At 47.7% G+C, this 20,733-nt stretch overlaps 1 protein-coding gene across 1 annotated transcript in view; it reads right to left on the reverse strand.

The window, feature by feature from the left end:
• Positions 1 to 20,733, reverse strand: part of ELAVL1 (ELAV like RNA binding protein 1) — a 50,802-nt gene that overhangs the window by 22,673 nt on the left and 7,396 nt on the right. Inside the window, exon 2 of the mRNA XM_049876705.1 lies at positions 14,152 to 14,340. Coding sequence (XP_049732662.1) covers positions 14,152 to 14,323 — 172 coding nt within the window. The 5' untranslated portion in view covers positions 14,324 to 14,340. The remainder of the gene's footprint in view (positions 1 to 14,151; positions 14,341 to 20,733) is intronic.

The raw sequence follows: 20,733 nt of genomic DNA on the forward strand, positions 1-20,733 counted from the left end.
GTGGTGATGGCTGCCCAACATGATGAACGTAATCAGGGTCACTGAATTAAACATGTAAAAATTGTTAAATTGGCAAATGTTTTCTTATACATATTTTTACCATGATTTAAAAAAAAAAAAAGACTAGGTCAGAGAAAACTTGTAGAAAATACACCAAAATCGTCTCTGAGGAGTGGGATTATTCGTGATTTCATGGCAGAATTTTCGCCTCCTGCGTGGGAGGCCTGGGTTTGAATTCTCAGTCGATGCGCCTCACGCGTAGCCACCACCTGCCTGTCAGTAGAGGCTTGCATGTTGCTGTGATGAGGGACAGGTTTCAGCAGAGCTTCTGGGCTAAGGCAGAAGAGGAAGAAAAGTCTGGTGATCAACTTCCAAAAATCAGCCAATGAAAATCCTGCGGGTCACAACGGCCTGATCCACAGCCGATCACAAGGATGTCACAGGATCAGAGAGCGTTTCACTTCACTGCGCATGCTGGACTCCAGCAGCTGGTAATAACCTTACGCCTCTTTGGTAACTTAAAAATTTTCTGCAATAAACAAATGTTACTCTTGAAATGAAAAGAAAAGGTTATTTAAAAACAAATATTGTGTTACTGCCCGCCTCCTGCTGAAGCCCTCACCGCCGCCCAGTCTGGTGTGGCTGCTCTGCCAGGCCTGCGTGGACGGCTGAGGAGGAGGACAGTCACAGCAGGTACACAGATGGGTGGCTGAGGAGGAGGACAGTCACAGCAGGTACACAGGTGGGTGGCTGAGGAGGAGGACAGTCACAGCAGGTACACAGGTGGGTGGCTGAGGAGGAGGACAGTCACAGCAGGTACACAGGTGCGTGGCTGAGGAGGAGGACAGTCACAGCAGGTACACAGGTGGGTGGCTGAGGAGGAGGACAGTCACAGCAGGTACACAGGTGGGTGGCTGAGGAGCAGGAGGAGGAGATGGAGACCAGCTGTCTATCTCTGGACTATTTCTCCTGCCACTTCCTTTCCCAGCTGGAAGGTTCACTGGGCTCTGGCGCCACCTAGCGCCAGCTCCATTTACTTCCCCAAAACGAAGACCAACCCCCCCAACCCACCCCCTCCCGTGCGTGAGGAGAAGCCAGAACAGAGAGAAGGCCCAGCCCAGCAGCCCTGACCAGCACCTCGGCTCCGCCTAGCGTCCAGGGCTTCTCCCAGCTGCACTGACATCTTAACAGGTTCACCACATCAAGTTTGGGGAGTTGAAAGTGAGGAGAAAACTGGAGTTCTTCAGTTAAAGAAAACCAGGGGTCTGGGCAGTGTGTCCACACCCCATCTTTGTGAAATCCTCAGGCCTGGCAGGAGAGACCACCAAGTGGATGCCCAGGACGGACACAGCACAGCAGGGGGAGGGCCCCTGGGTTCCAGAGATACCCAGGAAGAAGCAACTGCCCAGGGTCGGAGTTCAAAGGAGCCTTACTGAGCGACTACTCAACATTCTCAGTAAAGGAGAGGCCTAGAGAGAGAGCTGATTAGTGCCAAGCCACATAACCAACACCCATCTCTCATTCATTCACCCTCACCACGTATACCAGGCCCTGCCTCGCTGAGCTTCGTTCCAGCCTCCAGGGGGCCGAGGCAGGCATGGACTAAAACGTGAACACGTGTGTGAGACACAGGCAGCAAGGCCTCGCTGCAGAGGCACACCGAAGGCATCCTGCAGCTGAACTCAGGCCCATCTTGCAGGTAACGAGAACACACCCAGGCTCTAAACCCAGCAGAGAGCCCCGACCCAGTTTTGCCACTTTCTTTTTCCCTCCATAAAGACTGCAGCGAAGAAAACCTTAAGGAGAACAACGTGCATACTAACCATTTGACAAGAAACTAGTTTGTTCTGTAAACCTTCATCTAAAGTACAAAAAAAGAATACTTAAAAGAACAAAAAGAGAAAGAAAACCCTATAGAGCAGTTCTACTCTGTAACACATGCGGTCGCCACGACTCGATGGCAACAGGTTTACTTTTTAGAATCCTTTTAGATTTACAGAGAAATTGCAGCAAGTACAAACAGTTCCCATATACCCCACATGATTTCCCCTATTAGTAACATATTAGTATGTACATTCGTTACAATTAACAAATCAATAAAACAAAAAAAAAAAACAAAAACCCCAAACCTGTTGTTGAGTCGATTCCAACTCACAGCAACCCTATAGGACAGAGTAGAACTGCCCCATGGATTCGAACTGGTGACCTTTTGGTTAGCAGCCATAGCACTTAACCACTATGCCACCAGGGTTTCCAAGGAGTCAATAATGATACATTATTACTAAAGAAAGCTCAGACTGTCCCTCAGCTTTCTTCAGTTTCCCCTAATGTCCTATGGAGCCCTGATAGCGCAGCGTTTAAGAGCCGGGCTGCTAACCAAAAGGTCAGCAGTTCAAATCCACCAGCTGCTCCTTGGAAACCCTATGGGGCAGTTCTACCCTGTCCTATAAGGTCGCTATGAGTTGGAATCAACTTGACGGCAATGGGTTTGGTTTTGATTAATGTCCTTTTTCTATAGGAGCCCTGGTAGCTCAGTGCTTAAGAGCTCAGCTGCTAACCCAAAGGTAGGCAGTTTGAACCCACCCAGTGGCCCTGAAGGAGAAAAGACCTGGCGATCTGCTTCTGTAAAGATTACGGCCTAGAAAATCCTATGAGGCAGTTGTACTGTGCCACATGTGGTTACTCTGAGTCGGAATGGACTCAAATGCACCCAACAACTATGTCTTTGTTCTGGTCTAGGATCTCCTTAGGCTCCAGTGTCTCTGTCTGAAACTTGTAAAATTTTAAATAATTTATTTTATATTTTGTTGTTGTTGAGAATATATACAGCAAAATATACACCGATTCAACAATTCCTAAGTGTACAATTTAGTGACATTGATTACACTCTTCAAGTCGTATAATGACTCTCACCCTCCTGTACTGAGTTGTTTTTCCTGCATTAACATAAACTCACTGCCCCGTAAGTTTCAAGTTGCTGTTGTCAGTTTCATCCCAGAGAAATATATCTTAAAAGAGCATAATGCTCATGACAGATATTCTTTGCTAATTAAGCTTAACTATTATCTGGTTTTAAGAAGACCTCAGGGAATATTTTTTTTGGTTTAAGGTTTGAATATTATCCCAGGGCAATAGTTTCAGGGGTCAATTCGGCCTCCAGGCCTTGAAAAGGGCTGGATTCTATGAGCATTTGAAATTCTATCCTGCATTTTACCCCTTTTGATCAGAATTCTTCCATTGAATCTTTGTTTGAAATGTTCAATAATGGTAGCACTATCCAGTTCTGGTCTCCTGTCAAAGGAGGCAGTTAGTTGTTCACGGACGCAATTAGCCTCACATTCTATTTCCTCCTCCTATTACTGACTCTTTCTCCCTCTGTTGCTCCAGGTGAATAGAGACCGATTGTTGTGTCTTGGATGGCTGCTTACAAGTTTCTAAGACCCCAGGCACTATGCAAGGAACTAGGAGGTAGAGCAGAAGCACTAAACAGGATGTTATTAAGCCAATTAACAGGGATGTCCCAGGAAACCAAGATCCTAAACCTCCAAACCAAGGCACCAAATTCCATTAGGAATTTGGTTATATATAAGTGGCCTCAGAGCTTTTTTAATTTTAATTTTTGTTGTTGTAATAAACATGTCTACCACACAGCTTTTGTCAACTTAACTTTTTACAGGTGTGCAACTTATTGACAGCACTTACAATAATTGGCTGTGCAACCCTACTCTTAATCACTGCAATTCTTCCATCACAGTAAACCACAACTCAAACTCAGCACTCCAGGAGCAATAACCTCCCCTTCCCTTCCCTTCTGCCCCTGGTAAGCACTAATAAACTTTGGCCTCTACGCATTTGCCTTTTCATGTCTCTTTATATGAGTGAGGTCATCCGTTATTTGTCCTTTTGTGACTGACTGCTCAGTGTGTCTTCCAGCACCATCTATATTGTAGCATGCATCAAGGTTTCCTTTCTCCTACTGGCTGAGAAGTCACATCTTGTTTTATGACTGTGGCAGTCTTGAGGGGCACTGGTAGGGGATTCTGTAGACTGTCCTCTGGTGCTTTTCTCCTGTTTAAGCTGTGATGAAGACCACGGGGTAAAGTACCCTTCCCATCACCTCACAGATGATGAGATGACCCTTCACTGTTGATGCTGACCTCAACGTCCTGGCTAAAGCGTTTGTCAAGTGTCTCCACTGTGAAGTTACCGCGCTCTTGGAAAGGAAGTTAGCATGCACAGCCCACATTAAGCAGCGGGGAGTTCAGCTTCCCCTCCTTTGAGGCAGAGCAGCTACAGAAATTTGTTGGAATCTGCTCAAGCCACTTTCTTTTTTAAAGAAACAAAACCAAAAGCTGACTCCAAGGCCCATATTCCTAATAAAACACCATGGGTCTCAAGAGACTCCCGGGCAGCCTGCTGCCCCAGGGTGGCTACTCACAGGGCTCTGTATCAAGGGAGGGCCTGGGAGCAGCGGGGCTGGGAGCTGAGAGGACCACTCCTGGCTCAGAGAACTAGGAGCAGCTCCAGGGTGGGGCCCTCTGGGGCTCCTGCAGATGCTCCGACTACAGATGTTGGATCTAAGGATGCAGAATGTCTATGATGTGGGTTTCTGACCATGACCCCAGCCTTGTGGACACCTGCTCCCACCCCTTCTCCTACTCCCGCCATGCCCATGCCATCAGCCTGTCCTTGGTAGCCCGGGCCTCGGATGTAGCCCCCCTGCCTCTCTCTGGCCAGCACCACCCACCCAAAAGGCCAGTCCCGATCTGGACCACCTGTATCCTTAACTCCTTGTGTCTCAGGTGGGGAAACCAGACAGCAGTGAGTACAGGACCCAAACCCGAGACTTCTGGACTCGACCAGGCCTCTGGGAGCCTTGGGCCTTGTTCCTGTGTCTCCAGCCTTACCTGCTTCTTCCTTCTGGACTCTTACCTCCTATTAGGTCCCACTGGGCTGCCCCAGCGTGGATACTGCCGCTTCTACCAGCCCCACTCGCATCAAACCAAGGCTATCCAGGCTGCCTTTGGTGCTGAGCCCACAGGTAGTCTCAGACTCATCTCCCCATGCTCTCTTCTCACTGCTGACCCTCTTGAAATGCCACCTTCTTCGTTACATGAAACCCCACTGTTAGGGATTGAACTGTGTCCCCCTAAAATATGTGTGGATGTGACCCTGTTTGGAACTAGGGTTTTCTTTGTTAATTTGATCCTACCCGAGCAAGGCAGGATCTAGATCTAATCACTTCTGCGTTATAAACACAGCAGATTAAACACAGAGGCATGAGGGAGCGCACAGGAAGACAGATGCTACACAAGGATGCTCTACAAACCAAGGAACCCAGAAACGTCCAAGGCTGCGACAAGGAGGGAATTGACGTGGTCAAGACCCTGATTTGGGTGCTTAGAATCCAGGCTGTGAGACAATCAATTTCTGGTTTTTAGAGTGACCCACTTGTGAGATTTGTTACAGCGGCCCTAGGAGACTAAGACACACGCCATGCTCTCCCCATAGGTTTCCTTCCCCATCCTCTTTCCCCAGCTGTCTGTCCTCAGGCTGCCTGTTCTTGGCCCATTCCATTGAAACCCACGTTCCCTAAGGCTCTGCCTTCGGCTCTTGTCTTTGCCACGTTCTCCCTGGGTGATTTTCTGGAGCACTGTGTGCCCACCCTGCCTCCCACGGCTGTCACTTTGTCCCCAGTCCTGCTCCTCAGCCCACCTTTCTCACTGGTCTGACACATATGCCAGGCCTGGGGTGGGGTGGGGCAGTGACGATCAGGTTCTGCCCTGATGAAGCTAACATCCCAGTAGGTGGGCCAGACAATAAACCAGCAGGAAATTAATTCACAAAGCCACTGGGTAGGAGCTACGAAGGCCTCAACGTTGTGTCGTTAAGTGAGACTTCTAGAATGCGGTCTACAACAGATGGAAATCAGGGGGCCTGAGGAGGTGACATTTGAACCCAGACCCCAGGACGCCCAGGGTTGAGTGTTCCAGACACAAGAGCAAGCCCCAAGTCTCTGATGTGAGGGGGCTCTGGTGTGTTCCAGGAAATGAAAGGCCAGGGAGGTGGGGTGAGCTGGATGAGGAGTCAGCAGCTGGAAAAGCTTCTTCCAGGGCTGGGTGGAAAGTGGACTTCAGTGGGGGGCCTGAGAACTAGTCCAGACAGGAGGTGAGGGCAGCTTACACCAGGGCGGGCAGTAGCAGGAAGACCCCAGAGGACATGCAGATGGGCTGCTGGGTGGGGGACAGCTCCTGTGGGGTTGAGGCCCCTGAAGCACCAGGAAGCAGCTCCCTGTGGGGGCAAGCCCCCGTGGGTCTGAGACTGGGTGGGGAAGGATCTCTTCCATACCACCTTGGGGGCTTGCCCTATCTTACCCGGGTCCCTGGAAGGTACCTCAGTGGCAGAGGGTAGAGACGGGGCGGCGGGGGTGGGGGTGCTGTTCTCACCCGCTAGGTGGGACCATGTACTAAAAACTGCTTTACACACACAGAGCCTGACAACCCCCTAGGGCTACATTTCTTGTTCCTTTGCTATAAACCATGCTTCTTAACCCTGGCTACGTCAGAGCCACTAAAAAAAACTAGGGGAGCTTTTTAACACCATACATGCCCAGGACATGCTCCAGCCCAATGAAATCAGAATTGGGAGCAGAGCAAATTGCTGGTTCTCAGAGTAGGGTCCACGAGCCATCAGCACCAGGACTGCCTGTACTTAGGTTAATGGTGCAGGCCCCTCACTCCCCTTTGCCTTAGCCCCTGGACTCAGGAGGTCTGCAGGCCTGGGAATCTGCATTCCAAAGCTCCTCGGCAATGAGTCTCCTGTTCATGAGACACAGAGAGTCTGCTAGAGTCAGTGTCCCCCTCTCCCTTTAGGGGAGACAGGGATCAGCTTGAAGGGGGGGAGAGAGGCCTTAAGGGCTGAGCTCAGGCAGGGATGGTCCTGTGCTGGCTGCTGTGGCGGCTGCCGAGACAGGGTGGAGGGGTGGAGGGAGATGAGGAAAGAAAGGAGGAGGAGAAAGGGAGGGGAGAGACAGAGGGAGGGACAAAAAAAAAAAAAGAATAAACCCAGTGAGGTCTTAGAGGCTATGGGCATTTCCCTGTTATAGGAAGAGCGCTCCCTGCTGGCCACAGGACCGCGGTCCCCAGCGCTGGTTTTCTGACCGGCTGGTACCAGCATCTCTCTCCAGGCAGGTTCAACATATGGTTAAAACACTCCAGGTACTTGCTAACTCACTCACTTTGGACGTATCACCAGCAAATCTCTAGAAAACAACATCAGTTGGTAGAGGGCCAACAAAAATGAGCGAAACCCTCACTCAGTGAGATGGACTGACACAGTGGCCACAACAATGGATCGAGCAGACCGACAATCATGAAGATGGTGCAGGGCCGGGCAACGTTTTGTCCCTTTGTGTATGGGGTAGCCATGAGTCGGGGCCGAGTCGATGGCAACTAACAACAGCACTGACTCGCCAACTCAGAGGGTCTGGGTAGGGCCTGAGGTCTGCATTTGTCCAAGTCCCCAGATACAACTGCCAGTCGAGGATGGCACTCAGAACCATCGATACCTGGGAGCACTATTTATGCAACATCAGGCATCCCCTTGAGCAATCGTGGTCCAGTGTTCCTGCATTTCCAAATCCATCTCTGTCTTTTAGATGGGTTAGGCCTTACATCCGCAGATCCACGCAGCTGGACGTAATGTTTTAATCCCTTTGTACTCTCTGGGCTGGAACAGCCTGGAAATTACCTGTGAAGCACGGTGGAGGGAAGGGACAGCCTGTGAGCAAGGCCTCCTTTGCCACTTGAGAGGTGGGCACAGCTGTGTTCTCCCTGTAAGGGGCTACAGGGACTCAAGGGAAGATGTCACCGAGGGTGAGAAACAGGGTTGTGGGGCGATGAGCAAATTAGTTAGGCAGTAAGAAACAACAAATACCCAAAAAGACGGAAAACGGGCAAAGGACAAGAAGGGGATTTTATAACAGAAGCAGTACAAACAGCCAATAAATAAAACCCAAACCCACTGCCTTCGAGCTGATTCTAAGTCACGGTGACCCCCTATATTACAGGGTAAAATTGTTCCATAGGTTTTCTTAACTGTGATTTTTACAAAAGCAGATAGCCAGGCCTTTCTTCCAAGGTGCTGGTAGGTAGGTTTGAACTGCCAACCTTCAGGTTAGTGTTGTTGTTACTGCTGGGTGCCAACGAGTTGGTTCTGACTCATAGTGACCCTGTGTACAACAGACTGACACAGTGCTCAGACCTGCGCCATCCTCACAACCATTGTTTTGTTTGAGCCCATTGTTGCAGCCACTGTGTCAATTCACTTTGTTGAGAGTCTTCCTCTTTTTCGCTGGCTGTCTTACTTTACCAAGCATGATGTCCTTCTCCAGGGACTAGTCCCTCCTGATAACACATCCAAAGTACGTGAAACCAAATCTCACCATCCTTGCTTCTAAGGGGCATTCTGGCTGTACTTCTTCCAAGACAGATCTGTTCATTTTTCTGGCAGTCCATGATGTAGTCAATATTCTTCGCCGACACCATAATTCAAAGGCATCGACTCTTCTTCTGTCTTACTTACTCATTGTCCAGCTTTTGCATGCATACAAGGTGATCGAAAGCACCATGGCTCGGGTCAGGCGCGCCTTAGTCCTACTTAGGTTAGCAGGTAAGTGGAAACCCAGATACATGAAAATGATGGATCCACTTTATCAGTCATCAAAGAAATGCTAACTACAACAACGATCAGATGCAATTCCTCACTTTCAGACTGGCAAGATGAGAAATCACACCCAGTCTAGAGGGTGGCAGGAGCCAGGGTGGAAGGGCTTACCCACACCTAGGAATGGCCAAGAGGAGTATACACCAGAGAACCCCTTTGGAGACAAGCTGTCAATCTGTAACACAAGCTTCAGAAGGTAAACATTGTTGGATTAGACGGTTCACTTCCAGGAAGTTATTCTACGGAAATAATCAGTGAACAGAGCCCAGATTTGAGGCAGGATACTTGCCTCAGTGTAAGGTGTGGCTTGTCATATGGACACTATGTGAGCGTCTGTGGTGCCGCTGTAAGCTCAGGCACACCCAGACAACAGTATACTACGCAACCATCTGCAAAGAGGAGTCCTTGGGTAGTGCAAAGTTAACTCACTCGGCTGCTAACCAAAAGGTTGGAGGGCTGAGTCCACCCGGAGGCGTAGCCTTGGAACCAAAACGTGGTGATCTACTTCTGAAAAACTAGCCAGTGAAAACCCTATGGGGCACAGCTCTACTCTGCACGCACAGAGTTGTTATGAGTTGGAATCGACTCAACTACAACTGGTTGTTTTTGTTTTTTTAACTCCAAGAGCTCTATGGACCTACTGGACAAGGAAGTTCCGACTGCAGGGCACTGTGGGGAGTGCCACGTTGCAAATCTGTCCATGTGCTACAGAAGGCCAGAAGAGGAGTGCCTAACGCTGACTGGGCCAGGCCAGGGAAGGCCTCTGAGAGCTGAAGGTCTTACAGCAGGTGAGGTGTGGGGTCACACTTCGACTGTTAAGACACCCCTTTGTGGCAGTGAGGAGAATGGTCTAGAGGGAGCAAGGGTGAAAACAAGGTGGCCTGCCGGAAGGCTAATGCAGGAGTGCAGGCCAAGGACTACGGTCTTCTGCTATAGAGTGGGGGCAGGGGAGATGGAGGAAAAGGCATGGACTGAAGAAGCATCCAAAAGGACCAGCACCAGGGATGCATGTCAGAAGTCACTCTTGGATTCCTGGCCAGATCACTGCTCAGATGGGGACGTAGGGCAGCAAGCGGCAGGGCTGCAGATAGACTGGGAAGCCAGTCTGGAAGACACTGAGTCTGAGATACTGAGGGGCTTGGAGCTCAGAAGAGCTTTCTGGTCTACGGAGAGGTGGCAGAGTATGGGCAATGTAAGCTGCAGGGGGAGTGAACCTGCACACCCAGGGTGCAGGCTTGGGAAAAGGAAGGGGCTAGGGAAGAACCCGGAGGAATGCCTGAGTAAAGGCTGGGAAAAGGAGGAGGAGCTGGCAAGAGAGACAGAGCGAGTCTTGTCTCGGGGTAGGAAGAAAGCCAGGAGTGTGTGGTTCATGAAAGACAAGGGAAGAGGCTGCTTCTAGAAGGAAATCTGACTTTGACAGCTCTGTGAACAGGGGAGGGGCAGGGCAAGAGCTAGAGCAGTGGTTCACCCGGGGGCGATTCTGCCTCAAAAGGGACATTTGCCCATGTCTGGAGATATTTTTAGCTGTCACAACCAGGGTGGGGGTGCTACTGGCATCTAGCAGGTACGTGCCAGGGATGCTGCTCAACATCCTACCATGCACAGGATGGCCTCGTCAAGAATTATCTGGCTCAACAACACAAACAATCTAATTTAAAAAAGAGCGAAGGACTTAAAGAGACATTTCTCCACAGAAAATGTACAAATGGCCAACAAACACACGAAAAAATGCTCAACAACATCAGTAGCCATTGGGGAAATGCATATCAAAACCACAATGAGATGCCACCTCACACCCAGCAGGATGGCTATTATCCAAAAAAAATAAAAAAGAAAGGTAACAAATGAAGTAAAGGATGTGGAGAATCGGAACCCTCATTCATTGCTGGAAGGATTGTAAAACAATACAGGCCCTGTGGAAAACAATTTGCTGGTTCCTCAAAAAGTCAGACTTCCACTCCGAGGTATATATCTAGAAGACTTTTGAAAGCAGGGACTCCCAGATACCGCACACCAATGTTTATAGCAGCACAATGGCCAAAAGATGAACAACGCAGATGTCCCTCCATAAGTGAACACATAAACACAATACGGTCCATCCATACAATGGAATATTATTCAGCTGTAAAAAGGAATAAAGTTCTGATGACATGGATGCACCTGAAAACTGAGCTAAAGAAGCCAGATACAAGAGCACTCTATGATTCCACTTACGTGAAGTATCTAGGAGAGACAAATGCGTAGTGACAGAAAGTAGAGGTTACCAGGGCTGGCAGGACGGAGAAATGGGGAGATACTGCTTAATGGGTACAGAGTTTCTGCTTGGGGAGATGATGGTGGTGAAGGCTGAACAACACTGTGAATGTAATTAATGCCACTGAATTATACACTTAAAAATAGTTAAAATGGCAAATTTTGTTATATATATTTTACCACAACAGGAAAAAAAAAAAAGAGAGAGAGAGAAAACTATCCAATCCAAGTGTCAACAGTGCTGAGGTGGAGGAAGCCTGTGCCAGAGGAAGTCGTGGTATCCAGAATGGACTTCTGTAAAGGCGGCAGAGACTAGGTAGGGCCTGTCAGGACTCGGATGCACAGTCCTGGAGACGCCCAGGAAGAACAGGTGCCCAACAGCCTGAGGTTCCTGAGAAGCTGGGAGGGAAGGGGCTCAGGGTGGTGGTGTGGATGGCTGTTATTTTCTCTGTTGAGTAGGAAGGGGGCCATTGGCTGAGACTGAAGGATCCCGGAGGAGGGGAAACGCATTGTGGAGAACCGGATATCCTGGGCCAAGAGCTAAGCTAGTGGGGAATTTGATTGTCAGGTGCCTGTTGGCTAGGATGTCAGAGACTGCCTCTTGGTGGGGCGGACAGCCTGAGCTCTGGCTGGGAGCAAGCACTTGACTGAATGTCCCCACAGCTGGGGTTCTGCCAGAACAGTATAATAAAAGGACAAAAGGGCAGTGAAATTTAAGGCCATGGCCCAAGGACGGTCACTGAAGTTTTTACACACTGGTGGCAGGATGAAAGAAGTGATAATGCAGGACATTTTTCAGAAAGCTACACTGATTCAATTTAAAGAACTACTGGGTAGTGCAAAGGGTTAAGTGCTCAACTACTAACCAAAAGGTTGGTGGTTCGAACCCACCCAGTGACAATGTAGAAGGGAGGTCTGGCGATCTGCTTCTGTAGAGACTACAGCAGAGACAATCCTGTGGAGCAGTTCTACCCTGTAATGCACAGGGGCCACATGAGTCAGAACCTACTCAACGGCAACGGGTTTGTTGGTTTTTATCTTTAAACTGAAATGATTTCCCAATGACACTTTTGCGGCTTTCACCAGTTCTCAAAACCAATTCCCTCTGGACAAATCTCACCAAATCTAAGTGTTCCTATTAACATAGCTCACATTCCTTTCAAGGCCACAGCACGGGAACAGACAAAGAAGCCAGGCCCCGTGAGAATGCTTGCAGAACTGGACTCCAATGCTGGGGAGTATCAATGGGGCAGAGAATCCCCTCCCACCAAAACCAAAAAGGAGAAGGCTTGTGAGCAGCACAGGAGAACTTAAAAAGTCCTCTGAACAAGGACTCCCTTATTGAGGATGGTCTCCTGGAACAGACAAGAGACAGATTTGAACACTGTTCAATATTGCATATTACCGGGGGAAAAATACTGCATATTATCAAAAGTTCCTATTTAGAAGATGTTTGTTAAATCATACAATCAGAGGGCTAGGAGAGTCCTCAAAAGGCTTTCGGGGTCAGTGCCCCCATTGGATCGCTTAATTTCCTGTACAGCTCTGCCCAGCACCCAGGCGTGCTCACGTTTACCAGCAAAATCTTCAAAGTTGATGAAGCAGAATCACGGGTACATGGTGTTTAATATATGATTCTATCTTTATGAATACTTGAAATCTCCCAAATGTTTTTTCCTGTTTAATTAGTTTTTGGTATAGGGAATCAGTCCCACAAGCCAGGGTAGCAGCCAGAGCCTCCCCCCAGAGGACCGCCCATTCCTCGGCTTGCCAAAGCAGAGCAGAGAGGAAAAGGAGGAGGAAGATGAGAGCTCCCCCAAAACAACGCTCCCCTTCCCTAGGGAGAAAAGAAAGGAAGAAATGCTTCGCAGCGCCTGATCTTCCTACCATTTCTCCACTCCCTGAAAACATACTCTCAGAATGGAGGCCGCCCTATACCGAGGGCTTTGCCAGGTACCAGGCTATTATGGACTGAACTGCATCCCCCCAAAATAGGTGTTGGAACCCTAACCTGTGGATGTGATCCAGTTTGGAAATAGTTTTCTTTGTTATGCTAATGGAGCCATATTAGTATAGGGTGGGTCCTAAATCTAGCCACTTCTGAGTTATAAGAGGAGGCGACTGAATACACATGTGAGAATAAACCGGGAAGACAGACACCATGAGAGGATCATCTACAAGCCAAGGAACCAGAGAACACCCAGGGCTACTGCCAAGGAAGGAATCGACACAGCCGAGACCCTGATTTGGACTTTTAGCCTCCAGAATGTGAGAAGATAAATGTCTGCTCTTTAAAGCCACCCACCTGTGGTATTTCTGGGAGACTAAAACATAAGCCCTCTGCAAAACCATTACGATGTTGGGATCCTCAGGATGAAAGAGCCACCGCCCCACTTTTTGGAGGGGAGCACTGAGGCTTAGAGAGCTGAATGACCCTCCAAGGTCGCACTATGACCTGTCTGATGATCCACGGCCCCGCCTCTGCCTCCCCAGAGTGCAAGCTCAGTGTTGCAGAAGTTCAAGTTGGTGGCATGACAGCAAATAGCCAGAGCAGCTGAAACCTAAGGAAGGGTCCTCACTCTTCTGCCACAGTCCTGGCTGAGCACGGTGCCTGGGGAGGCAGAGGCGGACCCGCCTGTGCCTGCCGTGGGCAGGGTGCTCACCACGGCCCCTCCCTCAGGGCTACTCTGCCCACCTCTCTAGCTTTCAGAGCAGTCTCTCTTTCTGGGCTCCCCTCATTCTTCTGCTCCTCCTACTATCCCATTTTGTACACACTCTCATCTTCCAATGAACTTTTTCTCTTCTGAGAATCAACCAGTTGCCATCGAGTTGATTCTGACTCGTGGCACCCCCATGTGCGCCGGAGCAGAACTGTGCTCTGTGGCTGATTTTCTCAGAAGGAGATCACCAGGCCTTTCTTCTGGGGCACCTCTGGGTGGGCCTGAACCACGAACTTTCAGTTAGCAGCCGAGCATATTAACCATTTGCACCACCCAGGGACTCCAATCTTATACTAGGGCAGTAGACAAACAACATTTGAGATGAAAATGAACTTCGCCACCATCCTTTCAGGGCTGCACCGAGGGACGCTGCAGTCACATGCCGAGAGCACGCTGCTTAGCAGGATGGACACCAACAAACACCGTTTTTACCAGAACGCCTTGGTTTCTTTACCTGCTACTTTATCTCGAATAAGTTTTGCAGACTCAACTTCGCCAATACTGCTGAACAGACTTCGTAGCTCATCCTGGGTCATGTTCTGAGGGAGATAGTTGACAATTAAATTCGTTCTCCCGATATCATCCCTGCAGTCTTCGGCCATGTGGTCTTCATAACCATTAGACATGGTATTTTTTAAAAAATCTGCAAAGGAAAAAAAAAAAAATAAGTAAATTCTAAATGTTCACACTGCCATGCAGCGAGGCAAAACTCACGGCTGCACTTACACATACAACGTTTTCTCTTCAAATGACAGATCCAACCATTTCTGCTATGAGGGCTTCGAAGAAACCTACAAATCACTTCAGTACCAAAGCTCCCCAAAAAGCGGCTGGGTGGTCTCCCAAGAGCTTTCCAAATATTTCTTACTGCTTTCTCTCATCTCCACATCTATGACTGATTTCAGCTGGATACTGAGAGGCCTGCAGCGCACGCCCTAGTACCCCAATTCCAGATACTGGTCTGTCATCTACAGGCAAGCCAAGGCCGTCAGACCCAGTCCCCTGCACCCTTTTATTCCAACATAGTGACGGAGGTGGGAAAGAGGTTAGGATTCTTCCGCTTGTTGAGGGAACTCAGTCTTCATTGCCGTAGGTTTTGGGACTCCTTTAGCAGTCTGCAGAAGTCTTTACTTTCAGCGACCAAACATCGAGTCCAGCGAAGTTTCAGAGAAAAGTCCAGATCAGTGCAGCTGACAGCACCCAGACCAACCCCTGCTCTGAAAGTACAACTCTCACTGGGCGTGCAGCTGGCTGATCCAGGAGGTTTGTCCACCCATTTGCCCCTCATCGTTGGTGTTACCTGCCATTAAGTCAGCCCCGAGACTCATGGCGACCCATGCACAACGGAACGAAATGCTGCCTAGATCGGACTGCTGTGATCCATAGGGTTTCCTCTGGTTGATTTTCAGAAGGAGATCACCAGGCCTTTCTTTCTACTCCATCTTAGTCTGGAAACTCTGCTGAAACCTGTTCAGCATCATAGCAACACGTGAGCCTCCACTGACAGGCGGGTGGTGGCTGCATTTGAGGTGCACTGGTCAGGAATCAAACTTGGGTCTCCCGTATGGAAGGCGAGAATTATACCACTGAACCAACATTGTCCCCTGCCTAATCGAAGGGGTCTACCCACCTGCCTGCCCCTCACCTGTCTCAAAATATGCAGTCTGTTTACCCCTGTGGGTGTGAAAAGCATCATAGGAGAAAATGTTCCTCTGCCTCCCAGCCTGCAGTCTCAGTGGTGGCCCCCCAACTTTCTCCAGATCTCTGTCCTTGCTGCTCAGCTCTGCTTCATGCTCAGGGCCCAGTGCTCACGGTTATGAGCATTCTGCCTTCTTTAAAGCAGCCTTGCCAATGGTTACATAAAGTCCGAGCCGCTCTCTTGCAGAGATTTCCCACCCAGCCCTAGATGAATGCTAAGAGAGTGGTAGGTATGGTTTCTTTTTCCCTTGTGGAAATGCTTCAGATCCCAGGCAAAATTCATGCAATATCCCACAATTTCTTTTATTATTTGAAAATGTTCTATGTTCCCTGATCTTTATAAAGTAGGTTAGCATCAAAGCCATAAAAGAAAAGATTGGGAAGAAAAGACCTGGAGATCTGCTCCTGTAAAGATCACACGCAGCCTTGGAAACCCTGTATGTCAGTTCTACTCTGTCCCACAGGGTCACTATGAGTCAGACTCAACTTGACAGCAGTGGGTTTTGGTACTACTACCCTTTGACTCAGTGCTGCAGCAATCTGTTTGGCAGAAATCCTTACATGCTTGCGCAGGGAAATATGTGTGAGGAACACACTACCCTGCGGCTTGTAAAAGTAAAAAAACTAGATACAATCTAAATACACACTAATGGGGAGGGTGTTAAAGACCAATTTTCAGTAGAAAGCATGGGACCACCAGCAGTAAAGAGTTTAATCGTGAAAAACTCGACGAATCAGTTAAACCTACTGTCTGCAGCCATGGGACTTTAAAACAAACACACAAACAAAAACCGATTTGCTGAAGCCTAAACCGCAATGTAAATGTTAACGCTGAATAATCCAACTGCATACTGAAGTTTCCTCAAAAGGTGATTCCAACATTTCTCTTCTTCCTTCCTGTTTTTCTCTCTCTCCCTCTCTTCAGCTTTCTTCTAAGAGCCAAGCATCTACTCTTCTGCCTTCTCTCAAGCCTTGCTTTTGGAGATGATCAACCGGACAAAGGTGACCCCATTCTTATTCTCCAGAGTGGGGTACTCTCTATGCCTGGCAAAAAGGGAACCTTCTAAAACAGGGGTTGGCAAACTACAACCTGTGGGCTAAACCAGACCCACTGCCTGCTTTTATACGTAAAATTTAATTGGCACTAAGTCCCTCTCATTTGTTTATATATTGCTATGGGTTCTTTTGCATAAAATGATAGAGTTGGGTGGCTGCAACAGAGACCTTTTGGCCCACAAAGCCTAAAATATTTACCATCTGGGGTTTTTTAAACAGAAAAAGTCTGGTGAACACTGTTCTGTAATGCAAAACTATAAAACCTGTAGGAGTAACTCTTAGTGAGGTTTGGTTAGGCAAAAGGTTTCTTAGATATGATACCAAAAGCCTGATCCATAGAAGAAAAAACTGGTAAGTTAGACATCATCAGAATTAAAAACTTTTGCTTTGCGATGAGAATTAAAAGCTATTACAAATCATGTATATGAAAAAAGCCTAGTATCTAGAATGCATTTTTGGAAAAAATTCTCAAAACTTAACAAGAAAACAAAGAACCCAATTTAAAAAATGGCAAAAGATTTGAACAGACACCAGAGAAAATGTATGGATGGCAAGTAAGCATGTAAAAAGATGTTTGCCATCAATTGTCATTAAGGAAATGCAAACTAAAACCACAATGAGATACCACTACACTCAGGATGGCTAAAACAACACAAAACAAAAAGTGAACAATACCAACTGCCGACAAAGATGTGGAGAAACCACAACTTTCATACGCTGCTGGACCCAAAACCCAGTGCCGTCGAGTGGATTCCGACTCATAGCGACCCTATAGGACAGAGTAGAACTGCCCCATAGAGTTTCCGCGGAGCGCCGGGCACACTGCTGGTGAGGATGCTAAAGTTATAGCCACTTTGGAAAAGAGACAAGCAATTTCTTAAACATACATTTACCACAGGTTTCAGCAATCGAACTCTAGTATTTACCCAAGAGAGAAAACTTGAGTTCACAGAAAAACCTATACACAAATATTTATGGAAGCTTTATTCATAATGGCCAAAAACTGGAACAAAGCAAATGTCCTTCAACCCACTGACAAACCGTGGTATTTCATACAATGGACTGCTACTCAACAATAAAAAGCTACTATCAGCTCGCAAAACTTGGATGAATCTCAAATACATTTTGCTAAGTGAAAGAAAACAGACTCAAAAGGCTACATCCTAGATGACTCCATTTATGAGACATTTTGGGAAAGGCAAAACTCTGGAGATACTGAAAAGATCAGTGGTTGCTAGGGATTTCAGAGGGGGGATGAGTAAGTGCAGCCCAAGGTGTGTTTGGAAACCCTGGTGGCATAATGGTTAAGCGCTATGGTTGCTAACCAAAAGGTCGGCAGTTCAAATCCCCCAGGCACTCCTTGCCAACTCTATGGGGTAGTTCTACTCTGTCCTATATATAGGGTTGCTATGAATCAGAATTGACTCGACGGCAATGGGCTTTTTTTCTTTTTAGACGTGTTTTAGAGTGGTGAAGCTATTCTGTATGATACTGTAATGGTAAACATGGGATATTATGCATTTGCCAAAACCCACAGGACTATGTAACACAAAGAGGGAACAGGGAACCCTCATATAAACTATGAACTTTAGTTAATAATGTATTATCATAACAATATATAGTAAGTTAATAGTAACATATCAATAATGTAATAATACATGTTAACAATAACGTATCAATATTTGTTCATCAATTACAACAAATGAACCACATTAAAGCAAAATGTTAATAAGGGAGAAAACTACGTACAAAGAGGGGATATGTGGAAACTCTGGACTATTCAGGGTCCCTGGCTTATACAGCTGGTTTGTAGTCAGCTACTGACTCAGATATTAGTGCTGTGAATCCACCCAGCTGGACCATCAAAGAAAGGCCTGGAGATCTCCTTCCGTAATATTGTTGTTAGGTGTTGTCGAGTCAGTTCCAACTCATAACGACCCTATGAACAGCCATCGCAAACCCTATGGAATGCAGTTCTACTCTGACACGTGGGGTCACCATGAATCAGAATCCACACAACGGCAATGGGTTTTTGGTTTTTTTTTTTGGTCTGTGCTATCTGCTCGAATTTTCTGTAAGCCTAAAACTATTTTAAAGAATAAAATCTATTAATTAAGAAAAAAAAAAAAAGGTGACCATTTTACTTGGAAGCCCTATCCCACAGCCTACCGGCTCCTCAGGACACACCTGTCAAGGCTGAGCGGCCCCTGCAGGCGGAGCCCTTGACACTTGGTGAACTGGCAACGACAGAGAAACCCAAACCACGACAGCACAGCAGTTTCAGTTTCGCTGCCACCTCGCTCTCCAGGTCCCTTCCCTTGACCTTTTCCAAATCCATGTTATTAATCCTGGACCAAACCAGTTCTGTCCCTCAGGCTCCAACCACAACCAGGCCCTCACCACCTAACAATAAATGATCCCCAAGCCGTAGAAGTCTCTGTCCTTCTCTCTCAGCTCGTGAGACCACTGTCTCTTCCTATCTAAGTACAAGTCCTACAGACACCTCCAAGTCAACAGGGTTGGCCCCAGCAAGCCAGCTCCTCCGATTTTTCCTGTCAATGGAACACCACAAGGTCCTGGTGGCACAAACGGTTTGTTCTTGGCCACTAACCAAAAAGTTGGCAGTTTGAACCCAGCCAGCACTGCAGAGGAAAGGCCTGATGATCTGCTTTACAGACAAGAAAAGCCTGCAGAGCTCAGGTCTACTCTGTAACACATGGGGTCACCATGAGTCAGAAGGACTCGATGGCAGTGGGTTTCTTTGGATTTTGGGATCAGCGCCCCCGTAGGCACAGAGGTTACATTACGTTACTCCCAGCCACGGTGTTAATAAGCGAGAGGGCCTGGACTCAAACTGTCGCTCCAGAACAGTGGCCCTTCATGACTGGGCCCCTACCTGCTCCTCCAGCCTCACTCTCCACCCCATACTCCTTCCCTCCAGCATCCCCCCAAATTCCCCTCATATCTTGGATGCCTTTGTTTCGGCACCCCATCCCAAAGAATCAAAGTCCACTGCAGAGAGCAGAAAGGGAAACTCAAGTTTAGCCAACGATCCCACTGATGTGGAACTGTTCCAGTAACAAAACACATCCCAGACAAGTCCTGTTGGACCCTCTCTGAGGATTTCGCATGATCTTAGTTGTGTGTGACTTGGGTGATACTGTTCACATCTGTAGAACACCGACTACGCATATTAAAAAAAAAAGTTGCTGTCGATTCCAACTCATGGCGACACCATGTGTGTCAGAGTGGAACTGCTCTCCACAGGGTTTCCAATCGCTGATTTTTTGGAAGTAGGTTGCCAGGCCTTTCTTCTGAGGTGCCTCTGGGTGGACTTGAATCTCTAACCTTTTGGTCAGCAGCCAAGCGCATTAACCGTTCACACCACCCAAGGACTGCACTACGCATATAGGGAGGATATATATGCGACATGAAAACATATATAGGTGGCACATATATAAACCAGCAGCAAGTCTGGTCTCCATTAGGCATGCATGAGAACTGGTCTCATTTTAAAGGCACAGAACATGCTTCGTAACTGCTTGGGCCAGAACGACAAAACTAGAACAGTCAAATATATCCTCAGCTTATTAAAAAAAAAAAAAAAAAAAGACAGACAAACTGGAACAGTAGAGAGCAGAGGACTCCCTGAGACTATCACCCTGAGACGCTCTTTAAACCTAGAGCCGAGCCTATCCTGAGATCACCTTTTACTGAAACAGTAGAGTGGCACACAAAATAAAGGATATTACCCGTAAGACTGGTGCCCTACTTAAAAACCATCAGTATGAGACCAAAAGGTCAACAATACTCAAAAGCAAAGATGAGATGTGATGGGGGCAGGGAAACTAGAGTATTGGAAAGGGAACAAACTGAATACAATTAAGAGAATGTTGACACTTTGTGATAAATGTAACTAAGGTCACTGAACAAGTTGTGTGGAAATTGTCAGATGGGAACCTAACTTGCTGTGTAACCTTTTACCAAAAACTCAATGAAATATTATATATATATATATATATACGTCTCCTCAGATTTGACCTCGATACTTCACACATCAAATGATTTCCAAGGTCCTTTCCAGATGTCAAATGCCAAGTTCTTCAAGGTAAAAGTCAGGAATTAATAAAGGTCACCCCAGAAATGCTCTGAGGCCAGACAAACAGCTGAACACACCTCCTGACCCAGTTATAACAGCCACAGGAGGCGAGGGCTGGGGGACACATCTTATTCTTCTCCCCTTCCCACAGCCCAGGGGAGGGGTGGGCTGCTATGGAGCAGC

The sequence above is a fragment of the Elephas maximus genome, chromosome 3 (genome assembly GCF_024166365.1).
Source record: "Elephas maximus indicus isolate mEleMax1 chromosome 3, mEleMax1 primary haplotype, whole genome shotgun sequence".
Taxonomy (NCBI): domain Eukaryota; kingdom Metazoa; phylum Chordata; class Mammalia; order Proboscidea; family Elephantidae; genus Elephas; species Elephas maximus.